The sequence below is a fragment of the Puma concolor genome, chromosome D2 (assembly GCF_028749965.1).
Source record: "Puma concolor isolate L17-30 chromosome D2, mPumCon1.1.hap2, whole genome shotgun sequence".
In the NCBI taxonomy this organism is placed as follows: domain Eukaryota; kingdom Metazoa; phylum Chordata; class Mammalia; order Carnivora; family Felidae; genus Puma; species Puma concolor.
Window position 1 is genome coordinate 35,702,281 of NC_141677.1, and position 17,744 is coordinate 35,720,024.

General features: G+C 34.7%; 1 protein-coding gene and 1 pseudogene across 5 annotated transcripts in view; one reads left to right on the plus strand and one right to left on the minus strand.

Annotated features, from left to right (window-relative positions):
- Window positions 1-17,744, plus strand: part of ADK (adenosine kinase) — a 524,109-nt gene that overhangs the window by 160,591 nt on the left and 345,774 nt on the right. For all 5 annotated transcript variants that reach the window (XM_025917987.2, XM_086680037.1, XM_086680040.1 and 2 more), the window contains one exon: window positions 5,583-5,661. In XM_025917987.2, coding sequence (XP_025773772.1) covers window positions 5,583-5,661 — 79 coding nt within the window. The remainder of the gene's footprint in view (window positions 1-5,582; window positions 5,662-17,744) is intronic.
- LOC112854498 (small ribosomal subunit protein eS27-like pseudogene) lies at window positions 14,576-14,898 on the minus strand (annotated as a pseudogene).

A 17,744-nucleotide genomic window follows, 5' to 3' on the forward strand; every position in this document is an offset into this window, starting at 1 on the left:
GAATTTTACATGTAATAAGATTTATTACATGTAATAATTTTACATGTAATGGTTCCTCCTTTAATTTCTTTTTGGACTCCTTTACTTTTTCAAAGTTATACACAATTATCACTTTTTTCCCTTTTTTTTTGTTGTTGTTGTTGTAAACCCATGCTATCTTCTTTCTTATGTTTTGTTTTGATTGTTACACCTCCTCCTTAGTAACTTTTCTTTCATAATTGCCAGTACTTACATGTGAAGCTTATATTTTCCCTTATCATGAGTTGATAATCTGAGTGGATATTGAATTCTATTTTGAAAATCTTTTTTTTTTCTTCTAGCATAGAATATAATGTGGGTTTTTTTTTCTTTGTTTGTTTTAGCATCCTCTGTTCTTTAAGAAATCTGATGTACTCTGATTCTTACTCCTTTTCAGATAATCTGTTATTTTTCACTCTAGAAGTTCTTAAGGTTTTCTCTTGATATGAAGAATTCTGAAATTGAATAAGTTATTGTGCAAATATGGATCCTAGTCCCCTCCCTAATGGAATTGCTTCACATTTGAACAAATCTGAAGATTATATATTTTTTCTCTTTCGAAAACATTTTTTTCTAGAATTTCTTTCTTACCCTTCATTATCTCTAGTCTCCCCATCATTCTTCTTAAATGGATCTTGGGCTACCTGATCCATTCTCTGTGCTTAATTTTTTTTTCATACTCTTCATCTCTTATATTTCCTACGGATTTTGGGCATTTTCCTGGGTATTTTCAGCTTTCTTACCTTCATCTTATTTTTTATCCAAAGCCATTTTTATCGCTCAGGTCCTTCACTCAACTATTGATATTTTTAAAAATTCAGAAGTGGTAAAACTAATTTATAGAAACTCTGTTATTTTTTAGTTGCTTCTTTTTCATATAATTAGGCAGGCAGGTTTTTCTGCATTTTCTCTGAGAAAAAAATTAAAAAGGAATGGAAAATAGTGCAGCAGTTCTTCAAAAAGTTCAAAAGTTAATGTTAATAGTTAAAAGTTAAACTGACCCAGTAGTTCCACTCCTAGGCATATGCCCAAGAGAAATGAAAATATTATGTCAACACAAAACCTTGTATGTGAATGTTTATTATGGTATTATCCATAACAAATCAAAAGATGAAAGCAATCTAAGTATCTGGGATGGATGAATGGATAAACAAAATGTGGTATATCCATATAACACAATGTTACTCAGCTAAAAAAAGGAGTAAAGTACTAATAGATGCTGCAGCATGTATGAACACTGATAACATTATTCTAAGTGAAAGAATCCAGTCAACAAAATCATTCACATATTATATGATTCCATTTATATGAAATGGCTAGAATAGACAAAAATACAGACATAGAAAGTGGAATAGCAGTTATTTAGGGTGGGGAAGGATGATGGGGATATTCGGTTTTGGTAACTAAAGGTTTGGGTGTTTCTTTATGAGTTAATGGATATATTCTTGATAGTGGTGATGGTTGCACAATTATGGATATATTTAAAATGATTGGATTGTAGACTTCAAATGAGTGAATTAATAAAGCTGCTACCAAAAAAAAGTTAAAAAAATTTTTTTTAACATTTATTTTTTTTGAGACAGCATGAACAGGGGAGGGTCAGAGAAAGAGGGAGACACAGAATCTGAAACAGGCTTCAGGCTCTGAGCTGTCAGCACAGAGCCTGACGCGGGGCTCGAACCCACAGACCGCGAGATCATGACCTGAGCCGAAGTCGGACGCTCAACTGACTGAGCCACCCAGGCACCCCAAAAAAAGTTTTTTAAAGAAAAAAAAATTTTCAGGTAGGCTAGGAAGCTACACAATTATTTGGGATATGGAGGACTTTCAACAACAAATTGGAACATTTAAACAAATTGTACTCTTGTGGGTAAGGTAGGAGAGGCTGGACAGTGTTCCAAATGGAATGTTTAAAGGAATTACTTTTTTATGTCTCCTATCACTGCTTTGTCAATTCTATTATGTTTTCTTTCTGTAAAGTTAGTATTTATTATTTCTTCAATTTGTGGTCTGTGTTTGGCCTCTTTGCTTGCTTTGTGGTATTGTTAATATGTTTTTTCATATATAGGTAAATATATAAATATGTATGTATAAATATATATAAAACATGTTTTTTGACATCTGGTAAGTCTTGGGAAAGTATACAAACATATGCATCATCATCCATCTTGAAATATGAGGTCCTATAATTTTTATATTTGAACTAATTCCAAAAGTAATATTAATAAACAAAATTTTGGTTTTTATAGAAAACTCTCTTTACTGACTGAAATGATAAAAAATATACCCTGATTTGTGTGTATTTGTAATTAATTAACAAGTAATTTTGATACTGCAGTTCTGATTTTGACTCACCAGTGTGCCATATGTGACCTCTGGCAATCTACTCAAACTTTATGTCTAACTTTTCCCTTTTTTTTTAAGTTTATTTTTTATCTTTTGAGAGAGGGAGAGAGAGAGAGCGAGGGAGAGGCAGACAGAGAGAGAAAGAGATGATCCCAAGCAGGTTTGACATTGTGAGCACAGAGTCCGATATGGGGCTTGAACTCATGAACTGCGAGATCATGACCTGAAATGAAATCAAGAGTCTGACGCTTAGCCAACTGAGCCACCCAGGTGCCCCATTTCCCATTTCTTAAATGAAGGTGTTCTTTTAGGTCCATTTCAGCTCTAGAATTGATCATGTTTACTCTGTTTATTTTGTTATTCAACTCTTCCAGCACCTCCAACAGTACTTTTTTGTAATAAAGGGATATTCTTTATTTGTGTATGACTTTGATAGCCACTATTCACACGTGGCTGCTGAGCACTTGAAGTATGGCTACTGTGCCTGAAGAACTGAATTTTAATGAGTTAGTTTTTTAATTTAATTTATTTTTTTTCTTTTATTATTATTTTTAATGTTTATTCATTTTTGAGAGACAAAGAGAGACAGAGTGCAAGCAGGGGTGGGGCAGAGAGAGAGGGAGACACAGAATCTAAAGCAGGTTCCAGGCTCTGAGCTGTCAGCCCAGAGCCCGACACAGGTCTCGAACCCACAAACTGTGAGATAGATCGTGACCTGAGCTGAAGTCAGACTCCTAACTGACTGAACCACCCAGGTGCCCCAAGTTAGTTTTTTATTTTAGAGAGCATGCAAGTAGGGCAGAGGGAGAGAGAGAGAGAGACTATCTTAAGCAGGTTCCACACTCAGTGCGAGCCCAATGCTGGGCTCTGTCCACAACCCTGGGATCATGACCTGAGCCAAAAATCAAGAGTCAGGTACTCAACCAACTGAGCCACCCAGGTGCCCCTGAAGAACTGAATTTTAAATTTTATTTAACTTTATTAGTTTTTTTTTTTTTTCAACGTTTATTTATTTTTGGGACAGAGAGAGACAGAGCATGAACGGGGGAGGGGCAGAGAGAGAGGGAGACACAGAATCGGAAACAGGCTCCAGGCTCCGAGCCATCAGCCCAGAGCCCGACGCGGGGCTCGAACTCACGGACTGCGAGATCGTGATCTGGCTGAAGTCGGACGCTTAACCGACTGCGCCACCCAGGCGCCCCTAACTTTATTAGTTTAAATTTGAATGTCTGTAGCCTTCCTTGCCTCTTCCAGCTTTTGGTGGGTGTTGGCGTTCCTTGGCTCCTTATCACTCTAGTCTTTGCCTCCATCTTCACATGGTCTTCTCCTTTGTGTCTTTTCTTCTGTCCATTATGAGAAGACTTCTTACTGAACTTAGGCCCCTCCTGGGTAATGTAGGAGGGAAGATCTTATCTCAAGCTCCTTAACTTACTTGTATCTCCAAAGCCTTCTTTTCTAAATAAGGTTACATTCACTGGTTATGGGGGAACATATCTTTATGGAGGCCACAATTCAACCCACTACAAATACGATCCAAAACCTTTGGAGGAATTGACTTTTGACAGTGGAGGGACCTCAAATGAGCCTAGCATTTGATCACTGTATATTTACTTTATCCATTCACTCTCCCTTTCTTCTCCAATCTCTAACATCACGCTTAGCTGGTATCTGTCTAGTTCAGAAAGTAAGTAGAAGAGGGACACTTGGGTGGTCAGTTGGTTCAGCATCGACTTCAGCTCAGGTCACGATCTCATGGTTTGTGGATTCGGGCCCTGTATCAGCCTCTGTGCAGACAGTGTGGAGCCTGCAGCCTGCTTCAGATTCTGTGTGTCCCTCTTTCTCTGCTATCCTCTGCTTGTGCTCTGTCTCTTTCTCTCTCTCTAAAAAAATAAACATTAAAAAAAAAAAGTACCTAAGTAGAAGGGAACTTCCCTTGAGCTACTGCAGCTACCTACCTCTGCATCTGTGCCTATATATTTTGCCTTTTCTACTGTTATTATTACATTGGTATTATTAGTGGCATACGAATTCTGCTGTCAAAATTCTGGGCAGGTTTGCTAGTTGTGTTTATTGTCATCTCAGTGTTTTACAGATGGAATCCCAAGGTAGTTGGATGTATGGGAGTGGGTATAACTCCATTTTTCCTATTCCTAATATAACCATATCTGTATTTGTCTTTTTGGTATTTTGAGGTTCTGTGAAATGTTTCATTTTAGTGAAAGGATCTACTTCTGTACTTTGTTTTTAAAGTTTTGAAAATACTTGTCAATACTGAAACCTTCCTTGAATATTCTATTCATATCCCAATCTCCCTTTCTTGACCAACCTCCTCTAGCACTTGCTGTCTACATTGCATATATTCTGTTGTTTGATAATTTGATGGTTTCTAATTTTCTGTATTTTCTCATGTGTATTCATCCTTGTCTCCCTCCAAAGCTTCTTCGTCCTTTGAAATTAAGGTACATACTTACGCCCCTTGGATATCTCTAACATGCTAAAGACATGCAGTAAGGAATATTGATTTGAAATCCAGGTTAATAAAGGCCATCTAATTTGAGATTTATTAAAATCAGTGTCTGTAGTTTTTTGCCTGGGTACGTGAAAGTTTCATGTGTAGTGGATGTATGTAGTTTCCTGGAGAGAAGTTCTATAGCTTTTATCAGATGCCAAAATATTATTTTATGGCTTTAGATATTTAGATATTTAGATAAAGCTTTAGATCACTACTGTCTGTGTCTTTATATGGCAGATACAGAAATTATGTCACCAAGCAGCTTGCCTAGAATCATACCCCAATGTGTGGTTTCCCAATTCTTTACATTTTAAACTAATTGTCTTTATGATATCTAAAACTTTTTAAACTTACTAGAATTTACATTTGTAAGGATTCTAGAGATCAACATTTAATATGGGAAAATATGCATTGCTTATAAGTAATAATTTATGAATTTGTATATTTACCTTTTTTAGTATAGTGGTTAATTATGGACAGTTTATATATTTTAAATTCTTATAATTGTACATTTGTAGAAAAATTTTCATAAGTACAAATTCAGCATGCTTGTTTTTCATATATATTTTAATTCATTTATTCAACATAATTATATAATTGAAAATATTTTACTAATGGTGATTCAGTGTGCTTCTAATCAGAAAAATTTGCATTGTGACAACTGACAGATGCTAACTTACTTTTTTCTACTGTGATTTTCTTGTAGGTTTGATGAACTTGTAAAAAAATTCAAAGTTGAATATCATGCTGGTGGTTCTACCCAGAATTCTATTAAAGTGGCACAGGTTGGTTAATTATTTTAAAAGTTACAAAGAAATAGATTCGAAATGATTCTAGATTTATGGTCATTGTACATAATTGTTCCAATCTATATTTTATTGCTACAGAATAGTTTTGTTGGTTTTGAATTGGGATTTTAGCAATCATTGTCCATCTAATCAGCAAAAATTATCTTACTTTAATTGGTATTCCTTTGATTATTGGTAAGCTTAAACATGCTTTAATATGTTTATTGTTCACTTATATTTCTTCTTAATTACTTATTGAATTCATTCACTGTTTATTTTATAATTTTTAATGTGTTAATGACTTATGGAAATACTTTATATTTTATGGAAATTATCTGTTGAAAGTAATTATTATTCATACTTAAAATCTGCTTGTGGTGTATTTTACTGTGCCAAAGTTCTTAGTTTTTTAAATATAATTAAACTTTATGGCTTTTCTGAATTTTCTTTATCTTAACAAAACTTAAATTTACCCATTTATGGACAGGAATTGTGGCTCTCCTCTACTTAAAAATACTAATTTCAATCTAGCCCTCAGTTGAAGATTTTGTTTGCTTTTCAGTTCCCCTAATATTTTGAGAGTACTTTTCCTTTCCATCTGACTGATAATCCAAATACATAATTACCAAATTATAATTTGTGTCTAGGATAACCACAGTTTTCAAAAACAGTACTTTAGAAGTACTTGCCTTTAGAAGGACAATTTCTCAGATTTTCCTTGAAAGTCAGTAATAGGAGGAACTGATTCATTTGTACATAAAGCACATATTTATTGAGCTCCTGGTATATGTGCTAGTCATTGTGCTAGGTAAGTTCTTGTCTAAATTTTAAGAAAAATCTGAAAATATAGTTAGAACCTTAGAGTGGCTGATCCCGATATGGTCTTAGTTATATCTAATTCTGATATGGTCTTGTTGAATGAGGACATTGAGGTTTAGTTTAGAGTGGTCTAAAAAGTATAGGCAAATACACTAGAAAGGAGTTGACAGGGATACCCACCAGGGAAAGTACTGGGTTTTGTTTTGTATTAATGTGTTTGGTTGGTTCGGGATTTTTCTTTCCATTTGAGTTCTCCTTCACCCACAAAGCAACTTGATTATTGATTTCCATTTTTTCTATCACTCTACGTTATTAAAGAAGCACGTACTGGGCAGCAACTATAAGCCCCATAGACCTATGCTCACAATGTCTGCCAGATTCTGTGAACTGGAGATCTAAAATAGGATAAAATATATGATATGGTAAGAATTCAGGGATCATCTATTCACAGACACTTAATTCTACATATTTTTTGATGGTATATACCATGTGAAATATATATTTTCTGTATCTATGTGTTTTATATAATACATATTTTGAAATATTCAGTTCTTCCATTGAAATAAGAAAAACAGGGTGGATAGGATTCATAGATAATAAACTGGTAGCTTATAAGATTGAGACAAAAGTCATGGGATTTTTTTTAAGTATAGATAGTAAATAATCAAGTAGTTTGGGAAATAGGTGAACATTCAGCTAGTTGAGGTCCTTTATAACTTGATTGCATCCTAAGGTGTTATACCGTGAGTGTTAACTTAACCCCAGCTTTTCCCCTTGCTTCCTGCTGTTTGTTTTAAATGAATAAATCTGTAATGTAAACATCATGATTTAGTTGGTAGGCCCTTTTTGTTCTTTGCCCTCTGGAATAGCTGGCGTATTTATGTACGTGGAGGTACATAGTGCTTCAAGGTAACTTCCCCACACAATACCAAGGTTAGGTGAATTTCTCCTTGTTCTGTGGTTTAATAATACTTTACATGGTAGCTGTGGAAAAATATGTCAAAGGGAAATATAATGAAAGGGAGCATTAATTTGCAAAGATCAAAACTTCTATGAAAGAAGAACTAAAAGTCATACAGGGAATAAAGTTTAACATTTCACAATCAATGTAGAGCTCATTTTGATGGATCTAACCAACAACCACACTTTGACATATCCATTGATATGGCAAATCATATCAACAAGAAAATGTTCCATTTAGTTCTTAGATACTTTGATTTGTTAAGTCCGTTAAATCATATTCTTAAAGATTTTAGTGAAACCACAGGCAACATAAAACAAGATTGTTGAGATGTCCAAATATAATTCTAGACTTTACTCATCTGTGTATTTGACAGTGCAAATTTAAATTTTGGACAATTTCATTCAGTGTAATTTTTTTAAAAAATAAAATAAAAGATCTTATCTGCAAAGTGTTTTGCGCCCTTTGTATATAGCACTGCTAAAATGTGATGTGATTTGCTTACTTCTGATATTGAAGCTTTCATAGTGAACATTTTAGGGCACTTTTCAAGTTCTCAATATGTACAGGTACACTTAATGTGATTTTTGACTTTAAAGAAATGGAAGGAGATAGCCTCCTTGGACATGTGCCTAAAGAATGGCTATAATTGTTGTTGGACTTAGAAAAGATATCCTGCAGTAAAATATTTTTAAAGTGTGAGACAGGAAGAATGTCCTTGTCTAATTTGGCAATACATTGAGGATGAGAACGGAGAAAAAGATTATACTAAAACAGAAATTTTTATGCCATTTCTCCAAAAATGTTTGATGATATTTGAAGAAGCCATAAGGAGACTAGAAAAAACTTATACAACAAACAAATGTCTCATTTTTTGTGTAACATGACTGCTTCCTAACTCAAGGTGGAGAAAAAAAGTCACCACAAAAGGACAGCCAAGTTAAATAAGATCCTCTCAATGTCTTTACTAAAACTGTAACTCATTCGGAATGCAACTTTGATAGCATAAATTGAAATTACTAGTGTGCTTCTGAAATGATATTTATTTTACACATGGAAAGCAAAGATAATTAATCTATCAATGCAAAAGACATGATTGATTAACAGTTGGAATACCAAAACAAGCATTTAGATTCAAAATAATGGATGTTTTGTGGAGTTTGAAACAATTTCTTACATATCTAAGTACCTGCCATTACTAGTAATTACAATCCTAAGTATTCTGTGCTTATTGAGAGGGTATTTAGCTTGATATCATCACAGGACTGACACCAAGAATATGGACTTGATACAAGCAGAGTGGTCAAAATGAAATTTACGTTTAACGATACTCAATTTTACCACACTAAAAAGAAGGGTTCTACTCGGTACAGGGAAGTGTTATTATTGGAAAGGAGACACAAAGCATGAAACTATTTTATTTCATGGGACGAAAAGAAACATGTCATTGTTATTTTTTCTAAATACTGGTAATATTTGTTTAATCCCACTTTTTTTTCTCTTCTTTTAAAAAATCTTAGGGGGCACCTAGGTGGCCTCAGTCGGTTAAGCGTCCGACTTCGGCTCAGGTCATGATCTCGCAGTCCATGAGTTTGAGCCCCGTGTTGGGCTCTGTGCTGACAGCTCAGAGCCGGGAGCCTGTTTCAGATTCGGTGTCTCCGTCTCTCTCTCTGACCCTCCTCTGTTCATGCTCTGTCTCTCTCTGTCTCAAAAGTAAATAAACGTTAAAAAAAATTTTTTTTAATCTTAGTTACATTTATATATATTAAGAATATAAAATGTGGCCTATAAAATTTAAATTCCAATAGAGTTAAAAAAAGATAAAATAAGTTGCTGAATTTATTTTATCAAAAGAAACATAATAATGATTATTATATTTTCTCACACATATTTTTTGATTAGTCCTACTTTTAATTTTTACTGATTGCCACTGTTAATTGTTCCTGTTGTTTCATTTAAATAGCACTCATGTTACGGAAAAGTAAATAATGCAGAATAATATGTTCTTTCAAATAGGTACTGTATTGGTTTCCTCAGGCTGCCATAACAGTACCACAGACTGAGTGGTTATCCAAGAGATATTTATTTTCTAATAGTTCTGCAGGTGAGAAGTCCAAGACTGAGATGTCAGCAGCTTTAATTTCTTCTGACTCCTCTCTCCTGTTGCTACCTCTTCACATAATTGTAGTTCTGTGCATACCCCTGGTGTCTATTTGTTTGTATCTAACTTTATAAGGACAATGGTCAAATTGGATTAGGATCCATCATAAGGACCACATGTTAACTTTTTTATCACTTTAAAGGCCCTTTCTCTAAATACAGTGCATTCTTAAATTCTGGGGCTTAGGGCTTCAACGTATGAATTTGGGGAGGACACAATTCAGTCCATGTCAAGTACTCATTTGTATGTTTTTTATTTTTGGTAGTGTACCATTTTGATTTTCTTATTTTCTTTTGTGTATGTGTTTTAGTTATTTTCTTAGTGACTACTTTGGGGATTACAATTAACATACTAAACTTAAACAACCTAGTTTAATTACTACAAACTTAGTTTCAGTGGCATACAAACAGTCCCTTCCTTTGAAAAGTCCCTTTCCATCCTCCCCCATTATATTGTTATTGTCAGTAATTACATCTTTATACATTGCCCATTAATATAGATTTATAATTATTTTATTCATTTGCCTTTTAATTCCTACAGGAATAAAACAGGAGTTGCAAACCAAAAGTGTGGTAATACTGGCTTTTATATTTACCTATACAGTTACCTTTACCAGTGTTCTTTATCTTTTGTTATGTCTTCAGTTTACTATCTAGTGTCCTTTCATTTCAGTCTCAAGAACTCCTTTTAAGCATGTCTTGCAAGACAAGTCTACTATTAACAAACTCCTTTAGCTTTGTTTATCTGGGAATGTCTCAATTTCTCCTTTATTCTTAAAGAATAGTTTTGCTGGATATAGAATTGTTGGTTTACATTTCTTTTAGCATTTTAAATATCATCTCACTGCTTTCTGGCCTCCGTGGTTACTGATAGTCAGCTTTTAATCTTATTTATCCACTTCTCTCTCTGTTTTTAAGATTTTTTCTTTGTCTTTGATAGTTTGGTCAAGTCTTAGTATGGATCTCTTTGAATTCATATTCTTTGGAGTTCATTGGGCTTCTGGATGTGTAAATTCATGTATTTCCTCAAAATTGGGAAGTTTTAGGCCATCTTATTTTTAAATATTTTGTATTTGCCTCTCTCTTTCTCCTTGGATTTCCATAATATGTATGCTGGTCTGCTTGATGGTGGTGGTTGTCGTCGTCGTCTTCTTCTTCTTCTTCTTCTTCTTCTTCTTCTTGATGTTTCTGTAGAACAGGTTTTGAGCTACCAGTTTGTTCCACAGTTATTTATCATATTAAAATTTTTTTTTTTGTCTGGTATGTTCATTCTTGGATTAGCATTCTAAAAACTTGCTTACTCTACCTTAAGACCAGTGGCTTATTGTTTCATATTCCCACACTGGGCTATTGGTTTTCTTAAACCTGGACTCTTTGCAATCCTTATTTTATGCTACTGTGTACTCTCTCAAAACCTAGATCCTCACAACAGCTTAGGAGATAGACCAGATGATGTCTTCGTTTTAGTGATAAGGAAGGATTCTGATTAAATAAGATAGACAAAAATATGCCACGATAAGTAACTAGGTAAAGCAGAATTTAAAACCAGGTGTTTTAACTGGAACTTCTGATTTCTCTCCTTACTGGAGATTTTTCTCTCTTCCTTAGAAGACTTCATATGTGTGAGGTTTTGAGTGTTTTCATAAACCCTCTCCACTTCTTCCAGTCAGCTTTAATTTTGAAAGAATTGGAGGTTGTCAGGGAAAATCAAGTATCCATCATTTTAAATGTAGTTCTGAGTAAACCAACTTGTTCTTTCATGCTTCTTAGAGACAGCAATATTTCTTGATGTTTAGATACGTTTTTGATCCTTGGACATTTATGCTTTTTTCTGAATAATTAAATTTTTTAGAAGCCTGATGACCAGGTATATGAGGTATTCCAAAGTATTTCTATGTTGTTTTAAGTTATGTAGGTTCACTTGTTTTTATGTTTCTTGCAAGTTAATTTACTGATTTTTCTAATGTTCCGTAGTCGTTAAAAGTTTGTTATTGTTCTGGGCATCTAATCAAATATTTTAAGTGTCTTCTTATCCTTTGTTAACTGAACTATAAGCAGATCATCATTAGAATTGTTGAACAACAAAACTCAACCAAGTAAATTTGAAGCTTTAATTGGCTTCTTTAAATGATTTGTGAGTTAGGCAGCATCCCATCTCACAAGTAGAGGAGAGCTCTGTTGAGCTGCAGGAAAGGAACAGTTTTTATTTTATTTTTATTTTATTTCATTTCATTTCATTTCATTTTTTAATTTTTTTAATGTTTATTTTTTTTTTCAACGTCTATTTATTTTTTTTGGGGGGGACAGAGAGAGACAGAGCATGAATGGGGGAGGGGCAGAGAGAGAGGGAGACACAGAATCGGAAACAGGCTCCAGGCTCTGAGCCATCAGCCCAGAGCCTGACGCGGGGCTCGAACTCACGGACCGTGAGATCATGACCTGGCTGAAGTCGGACGCTTAACCGACTGCGCCACCCAGGCGCCCCTTTAATGTTTATTTTTGAGAAACAATGCAAGTGGGGGGTGGGCAGAGAGAGAGGGGGACAGAAGATCTGAAGCAGGCTCTGTGTTGACAGCAAAGAGCCAGATGCAAGCCTTGAATTCCTGAGTTGTGAGATCATGGCCTGAGCTGAAGTTGGAGGCTTAACCAACTGAGCCACCCAGGTTCCCCAGGATCAGTTTTTAAAGGCAGAAAAGGAATAGAAAAAAAGGAAACTATTAGGAAAGAATGTTGCCCTCCTAAGGGGAATGAAAAGGGTCTATCAGTACATTTCCCAGTGCTGACCAGGAAATTTCATATTGACTGGTTAAATGTTACATTTTTGGGGGTACGGAAACTGCAGTTAGGTTAGGTATTAAGTCTTGATTTGCTCACGTGGGGCTCTTAACATAAGTGACTTCATTTTGGGCTTGTGGTTTTTCTTTTTAACAAATTATTGCTTCTCTCTGTTATCCCCCAAAATGTTGAGGCTCTATGAATTTTTATGACTCTATTCAATAATTAAGAGTAACCATTTTTCTATTATTTTAGTACCTGCCATCTTTGTAAATAAAGCATATTTTTCTCTCATTTGAAGCAGAGATCTTTGGGATGAGTGTAATGCCCCTGATTTCGAATCCGAGAGACCACCAAGGAGCCGATACCGGTGCAAACGCATGAGGGTTTATTTGCAAGCTGGAGCTTGGGCCCAAGTATTCCCGACACAGCGGAGCAGGGACTTGGTCCCCTAGGTTATGAGGTGTAGCAGTTTTATGGGGGCCGGTGGCCAATGAGATTGTAACACACACAGAAAGTTGTACATTCATGTCCACACGCAGGTGGCCAATTGAATTACAATTTACCCTATAGTAACTGAACTAGCCTATCACTCTGGTCGGAATTGGCACGCAAGTTTGGCGAGCAAAAGGCGGGGTTTACATTCTTTGGCGGTTAGGGGTTCTGCATTCCTAAATGAGCCAGTTTCCAGTAAGGGTGTGCTCAGCGGCTTGACTAGGGTGGGGGAGTGTCTTAAGCAATAAGTAGGTCATGTGGGGGTTATACATGAGATGGTGCGTGTAGCACAAAATGGAGTTAGTCTTGCTCTGCTTGTCCAGGGGTAGGGGATTTTTGTAAAATTCCTTGGGTCCCACATGAGATAATACTTCTTTATTTGCTGTAGTCTAAATCATTTCATGGAAACTACTAAAATTTTATATGTTCCTTACCCCTCTTTCTATTTGTCTTTCGTTAGTAGCAATGACACCTCTCATTACAAATGTTGTTCCTTGATCACATGTATAAAACTATCAGTAATAGATCTGAATTTTTTCTTCACATAAGCATTAAACATTTAACTTGGTCTCTTCTTGAATTCTTATATCCTTACCTCTGTCTTTTAAGTCCTAACCTGGTTCTCTGATCATCAACTTTCTGGTTTTCCAGTTTCTCCTCTCGTTCCCAGTTAGATAAGCTTCCGTATTTTTATTTAGCTACTAATGAAAATTTAACCAAGTTTTGTTTAACCAAGTTTTTGTTTTGTTTTTAATTAAATTTTGAGAGAACTAAGTACCAGGATGTTTATATTTTTATACAGGATTTTACCTGGAGGAGACAGGAGGAGTGCTTTGTTTTTTTTTCTTTGATGCAATGTCATGTAATGAACCAGCTTTCAGAATTATGTTTTAAAGCCCAGACTACGTACATTGAGTTCCTAAAAACATTTTTTTTTAAGTTTCAAAAATTATATTTGAATAAACAAACATGTTGGGCCAAAAATTGTAGAGCTGGTATTTCAAGAACCGTGTCGCATCTCCAACTGAGTCCCATAGTATTTAGAAATTAAAAGTGATGAAAATCAAGAGCTTCATACTTCTCTTCTTCTTAAAAAAAGCAGTAAATCTGTGTGGTTTTTTGTTTTAATATATATTTCTGATTATCTCTTTTTCTTGTGACCTACTTCACCTGAACAAACCAGTTAGAGATTAAAAGGCTTTTTACTAGACATACCTCTGGGAACCTGAGAACAGTCCAGACTGCTTGTATTTAAAAAGAAGAAATGACTTTGGAGTGATCAAAGAGAATTCTCTATTCTAATGTCTTACACCTGGAACAGTTGTAGAACCATCAATAGCACAACTGTATTTATAAATATCAGAGCAGGATGTGGCAGATGGTGATGCAACACAGAGGCTTGTCAAGCCTTATGTCATTAAAAAGGAGGTTTTTGTTGGTGCCAATTTTAAGATAAATGAATAATTTTAAGTAATTTGGTTCTTACAAAGTAAAGTTGACTATGCAAAGCGTGATTTCTCCTTCCAGTTGAAAAAACTTTAAATGTGAATTAACACCTTTTGTTGTTGAATTAGATTGTGAGAGACTTTAGTAGCTAAAATAAAGTGAAGAATGCAGTGTTTTGTTTTCTGAAATGATATTTTTAATGGGTTTGTGACATTTTTTAAGTTACGTGAGGTTATTTATTTATCTATTTTTAATTTTTTAAAAATTTATTGAGCGAAAATTTGTTTATTGGGATAGTTTCCCACTCATCTTGATTCAGGGTGGTTTTAGTGCTGCTTCCGTCTGAAGGAGCATCCTTCTGTAAGCCTTGCTTTTCTTCCTGTAGGCTGGCAGAGGACAGTGGAGCAGCCAACACACAAAACTACCGTTTGTGCATAGCTAAAGATGGTGGTGAATTTGTAGAGTCCTGGGCACCTCACGTCCATGAAGTAGGAGGTGGGGATCTGCAGCAGTCGCTGCTTCTTATGCTTCCTCTTTTCTTCCAGGAATGGGTACAGGAGATCCTTTTTGAGGGGCATGTTCTCTTGAGGAGGTGGTTACCACAAGAAAAGATGTCAGGTTTTTTTAATGTGAAGCAAAACGTGTACATCTTCTCCTTCCTTCCTCTCTTCTGTACCCACTCAATCCTTCCCTTTCTTCTTTATTCTTCCTTTCTTCCTTTTTTTGTTTCAGATTTTTTTGTCCCTTAATTATACCTTCTATTAAGAGATTCTGTTACCACTGTATACCTTATAGCCTTTAATGTGGTGCATTATTCTATGGTATGACATTAAACATGGGTACAATTTGAGATCGTGTTTCTGCTGCTGCTTAAGAGCAAAACAGAGAGAACTTCAGTAAGAAATACTACATATGACAGTATCTAATTTCATCCAGGGGATAAAACTCTTGCCTTGGTTTCATTCCTTTTCATTCTTTTTTGGAATTAGAATTCAGAAACTATTAAAATAAATGTCTTATGGATAATGTATTCATTTATTTGAACTGAAAAATAAAGTCAGAGCTCTCTGGGGAGAAAAAAGTCTCATTTGTTTAGTTGGTTGGACAATCAGGATGGTCTTTGCCAATTAAATTATCTAGTGGAAATGTCAACTGCCATCTTTTTTAAGAACAGCTTTTCTAGGGGCGCCTGGGTAGTTCAGTCAGTTAAGCATCTGACTTCGGCTCAGGTCACATTCTCACAGCTTGTGGGTTCGAGCCCGGCATCAGGCTCTGTGCTGACAGCTCAGAGCCTGGAGCCTGCTTTGGATTCTGTGTCTTCCTCTCTCTTTGCCCCTCCCCTGCTCACACTCTGTCTCTCTCTCTCAAAAAATAAATGAACATTAAAAAAAAAAAAATTAAAGAACAGCTTTTCTAAAGTATTTCTTTGATCTTTGGTACTTTTGATGGTGAAATACTTGAGATAATGAAGTAAAAAGCAAAATAGTCTAAATTTTAGCAAGGCATAGTTATGAGGGGTGTTGAGGATGTGCTGTGGAGTTAAGCAAAGCTGGGCAAGCAAAAACTTGGACAAGCCAGCTAACTTCTTCAAGTTTCAGTTTTTTTGTTTGTTTGTTTGTTTTGAAAAATGGGAATAATCCTAGTAATTTACAGCCTAAAAATTTTAAAAGAATAAAATTATGACTCTCATAGAAAATGAACACATGTCAACAATTTTAACTCATAATTAATGAGTGAACAGGTAAGTATAGTTGACTTAAAAGAAAATTCAAAGTCCAGAGACATGTGTGGTCTGTGAAATCAAACTACAAGTATTACAAAACTGACTTTTTGTTCGGGTGGCAGGTTTCACTTCTCTCTGTAGGATCACATTTTATTTACTGATTTAGAGACAAGAATTATTACTAAGTAATATATAATTTATGTACTTATAAAGTAGCTCAAAGGTGATAAAATGTATCAACCCCATAGAATCAGATAATCTAGAAGGCTATGCTCTAAAAAAAAAAAAAAAAAAAAAAAAAAAAAAATGCATAGGCTTCCATTAATACCTGCAATCTTTTTGATCCATTTCAAAATCTTTCACAATTTTTTTCTTTGGTGGTGCTTAACTCAATATAGTGTGTTGTTAGAATTAAATTATAAAATATGAACAATATAACTCAGTACTTATACATAATGAGGGCTCAATAAATTGTAGTTATTATTACATTCTGAAAAATGTATATGGTGGACATTTTCCATTAATTGAATTGAACTTAAGCTGTAATTCCAGCAATTTGTTAAGACTGTATTTAAAACGATAAAATATACCAGATATTCCTTCCTTCACACCTATTTATCTCACAACAACTTCTTTCAAAAATAGAAAATAATGCAATGGGGCCTAAAACTGGTTAGTGGATTGGTTCTTACAAGGATTAAGAAGTTGAATAAAATTTGAACTTGTTCTAAGCTCCTGAATGTTTACTTGGTTAGCTGGATTGTTTTGGTTACTGACTTGGAAATTCTTTGTTTACAGCTTGGAAGATTTGTTGGTTGATTTAAATTGATATAAGGATTGTTAATCGATAGTTAATTGAATGCAAAAGAAAAGAAACGTTAGTCTCTTGGTATTTGAGCATGGTACTTAAATAAAGACGTAGTTTAAATGCATTTTATGTTAAATATAAACACTCTAAGTTTTTATTTAAGGAAATTAATAATAAATCCCTTTGTAAAAGAATTTTTTAAAGAATGAGATAATAGTCTCTAATTATTGCACCTAAGTCAGTTTCATAAATGTTTATCTTCCATACCACATTCCTAATTCCACAGTCTTTATTCAGTAATTTTCCTCACATTTTCTTAGGTTTCCATGTCCGTATTTAAGCTAAGTAAACATCACAGAAAGCTCAGAGCATGTTGTCAAAACCAGTTTTTTATTACAATCAGCCTCTTTTTGTCCCGTGGCCTAGGCCACTACAAGTATATAAAGAGTGCCTTGATGCTTCTGGATGCCAATGAATCAAGAATCACTGCAAACACCACTTTTTATCAAGTCCTGTGAACCTGTTTGTTCTGTTTAGTCTTAGAGTTAGATATTTGTTAGTCTTCACCTTCCCATGTGTACTTTCCTCTGCCTAAAATGCTTTTTACCATGCCATTTTTTCTCTCATCCCTTCTAAATTTACCTGTCATTTCCAGAAATAAATGCTTTTTCTGACTTTTCATTTCCCTATGTTAGAAGTTCTTATAGGAACATATATATCTCTTTATATAGCTTAACCCAGCTAAGTCTGTACATTTGCTTGTGATATCCTGTCATTAATTTCATCTTACCCTTTAACACCATGCAAATCATTGGTCATGGTTTTCCCCCCGTTTATTCATTAATGGATTAATATAACCCAATCAATACTTACCATATAATGGGCAAATGAAT